Raw genomic sequence first — 2,246 nt, 5'->3', positions numbered from 1 at the left:
GGGTCCCTCCCACGCCGTACCAGTACCGGCTGCGGGGCCCGGGCGCGTGGGCGGGTGCCAGGGAGCCCATCCTCACCCAGCAGCAGCGCATCCTCAAGCCCCTGCAGACACGGCCCGTGGAAGAGAGCACCTCAGCCCCTGCCATGCCCCTCATCTTCAAGCTGATCGGGGCCGTGGCCATCCTGGCAGCCATTTTTGCTTACTTGTAGGTGCCCTGCAAGCACAGGAAGGGAGGCTTTTGTCCTGGGGTGACTCCCTAAACCAGGACAGCTTTGCAATGTGCTGTAGGACTTGCTGGCCACCCCTGCCCCTTGGCAGCCTCTGGTGGCAGAAACCTTCCTCCTGCCTGGCACGGCCCAGCTGTGACCACACCATGAACTAGGGATGCACAGAGCCTCCCCAGCTGCCAAAACAATGCTTGGGCTCCTGCTCTGCACCTCCCCTTGGGGGATGCTGTCATGGACAGAGGAGGAAACCTGCTCACTTCAGGCTAAATTCCAGTCCCTCTCAGCCAGCGCTCCGGGCTTTTCTGTCCCCTGTAACCCAGCCGTGCCAATTTTGCCACACACACACCAGAGCTAAGCAGCAAAGGCACAGCACATTTTCTAAGTGGATAAATGCAATAAACAGCCAAGTGTCTGTCCTGCTACTGACACCATCACAACCCTCTGTGTACTGTGGCAATGCTCATGGGTTTGAGATCAGCCTTGTAGCACTGGCCTATTACACCACAGGCTGACACGCACACACGGCTCCACAGTGAGACAGCCTGTCCCAAGGTGTGTCCTGCCACAGTGGGTCCTGGTGGTCACGTGGCACAGCTCAGTGCCACCCTGGTCACCTGCACACAGCTCCTCCAGAAGGTGGCTGGGTGGGCTGGGGACCCAGAGTGGGTAAAGGGCGGGGGTCCTGTCCATCAGATGCCTCGACTGGTCATGCCAGTCCCCCTGCCCCATCCCCTAGGTTTGTCTTCCACGCCACAACCTGCTGAAATGTAAAGCATAGCCACATCTCTGCCCTGCCCAGGAAGTCCTGGGGCCCTGTTGGCATCATTAAATGCTTAAAGAACTTAATGCACCTCTTGCAGAGGGCAGGGCAGGCCAGGAGGTTTGGCAAGGAGGTAAGAGAAACCTGTAGATCGTGTCTGGAAGAACATCTTGTGACACCTTGGCCACCCACAGGAAATATAGGGACAGTCACCCTCAAAACGAGCAGCAGCGGGCAGCCTCCCTTGAGGGACACGCCTGCCTCTGCACCTCCTGGCCACAGCTTCTCCCACCCCCCTGCCACCACTGCACCGGGGGACATGGCTGCTCGCAGAGTGGCCATCATCGGTGCCGGCGCCTCCGGCCTGTGCGCCCTGAAATGCTGCCTGGATGAGGGGCTGGAGCCCACCTGCTTTGAGAGGAGCAAGGACATCGGGGGGCTCTGGCGCTTCGAGGTAAGCCCCGAGCAGCCAGGCTGCTCCTTGGCAGCAGCACAGATGGGCTTGGGATCGGTCCTTGGCAGGTAACCACGCACCGTTCCCCTGCTTTGCGTGCGTGTGGCAGGCAGCTTTCCAAGGAAAACCAAGGAAAGTAAAAGGGATTTGGCAGCGTGGTGCCAGCTGGCATGCCAGGCACGTAGGACCCAGCTCCCGCTCACCAGCAGCAGGATGAAGCCTCCCCAAAGACTTCACTCCATGGCTTGCTCCCCCAGCGCAGATTTCCCCTTTCCCATTCCTCCCTTCCCAATCTCATCCACGTCTTCCTCTGCTGTTTTGCTCTTGGTCACTCCCAGCCCTTGCCTACCTATCTTGTCTTATCTGACCCCACTGTCTGTTCCTGTCCTGCCCAGCCCTTGCCTACCTATCTTGTCTTATCTGACCCCGCTGTCTGTCCCCATTCTGCCCAGCCCTTTCCTGGAATCATGGTTCCTCCTCTTTCTGCTTCTGTGCCACTTGCCCACACAGAGATCCCGTGTCCTGCCTTCTCTGTGCCTTGGCTCTCCCTGCCTTGGAGCAATCCTGGAGCTCATCTCTGCCCCCACCTAATGAAGCTCCTGATTTTAATCCCATGGACCCACCAACAAAATGACCAGTGTTCCCGCCGTGCCCTGATAGGCATGTGGGAGAGCCCTGGGGGGAAACAGGTGGCATCATGTCAGAGTGGGGTCTGGGGTGGATCTGTCACAGTCCACTAGTTCTACCTGTGATGGGTCAGGGACAGGGTTGGTGGAGCAGAACCAGAGCAGCAGCATCCAGCTGT

General features: G+C 59.0%; 2 protein-coding genes across 2 annotated transcripts in view; both read left to right on the top strand.

The window, feature by feature from the left end:
• LOC102039827 (dimethylaniline monooxygenase [N-oxide-forming] 5-like) overlaps positions 1 to 664 on the top strand; it is a 3,948-nt gene extending 3,284 nt beyond the window's left edge. Inside the window, 1 exon segment of the mRNA XM_014309340.2 lies at positions 1 to 664. This exon segment is cut by the window's left edge and continues 9 nt beyond it. Within this exon segment, the coding sequence (XP_014164815.1) occupies positions 1 to 209 (209 nt within the window). The 3' untranslated portion in view covers positions 210 to 664.
• Positions 665 to 1,105: 441 nt separating this feature from the next.
• LOC102044753 (dimethylaniline monooxygenase [N-oxide-forming] 5-like) overlaps positions 1,106 to 2,246 on the top strand; it is a 3,082-nt gene continuing 1,941 nt past the window's right edge. The window contains exon 1 of the mRNA XM_014309341.2: positions 1,106 to 1,441. Within this exon, the coding sequence (XP_014164816.1) occupies positions 1,307 to 1,441 (135 nt within the window). The 5' untranslated portion in view covers positions 1,106 to 1,306. The remainder of the gene's footprint in view (positions 1,442 to 2,246) is intronic.

The sequence above is a fragment of the Geospiza fortis genome, unplaced genomic scaffold (assembly GCF_000277835.1).
Source record: "Geospiza fortis unplaced genomic scaffold, GeoFor_1.0 scaffold5, whole genome shotgun sequence".
NCBI lineage: Eukaryota > Metazoa > Chordata > Aves > Passeriformes > Thraupidae > Geospiza > Geospiza fortis.
The sequence above is the reverse complement of the archived record's forward strand: the minus strand, read 5'-3'. Positions and strand labels throughout refer to the sequence as shown.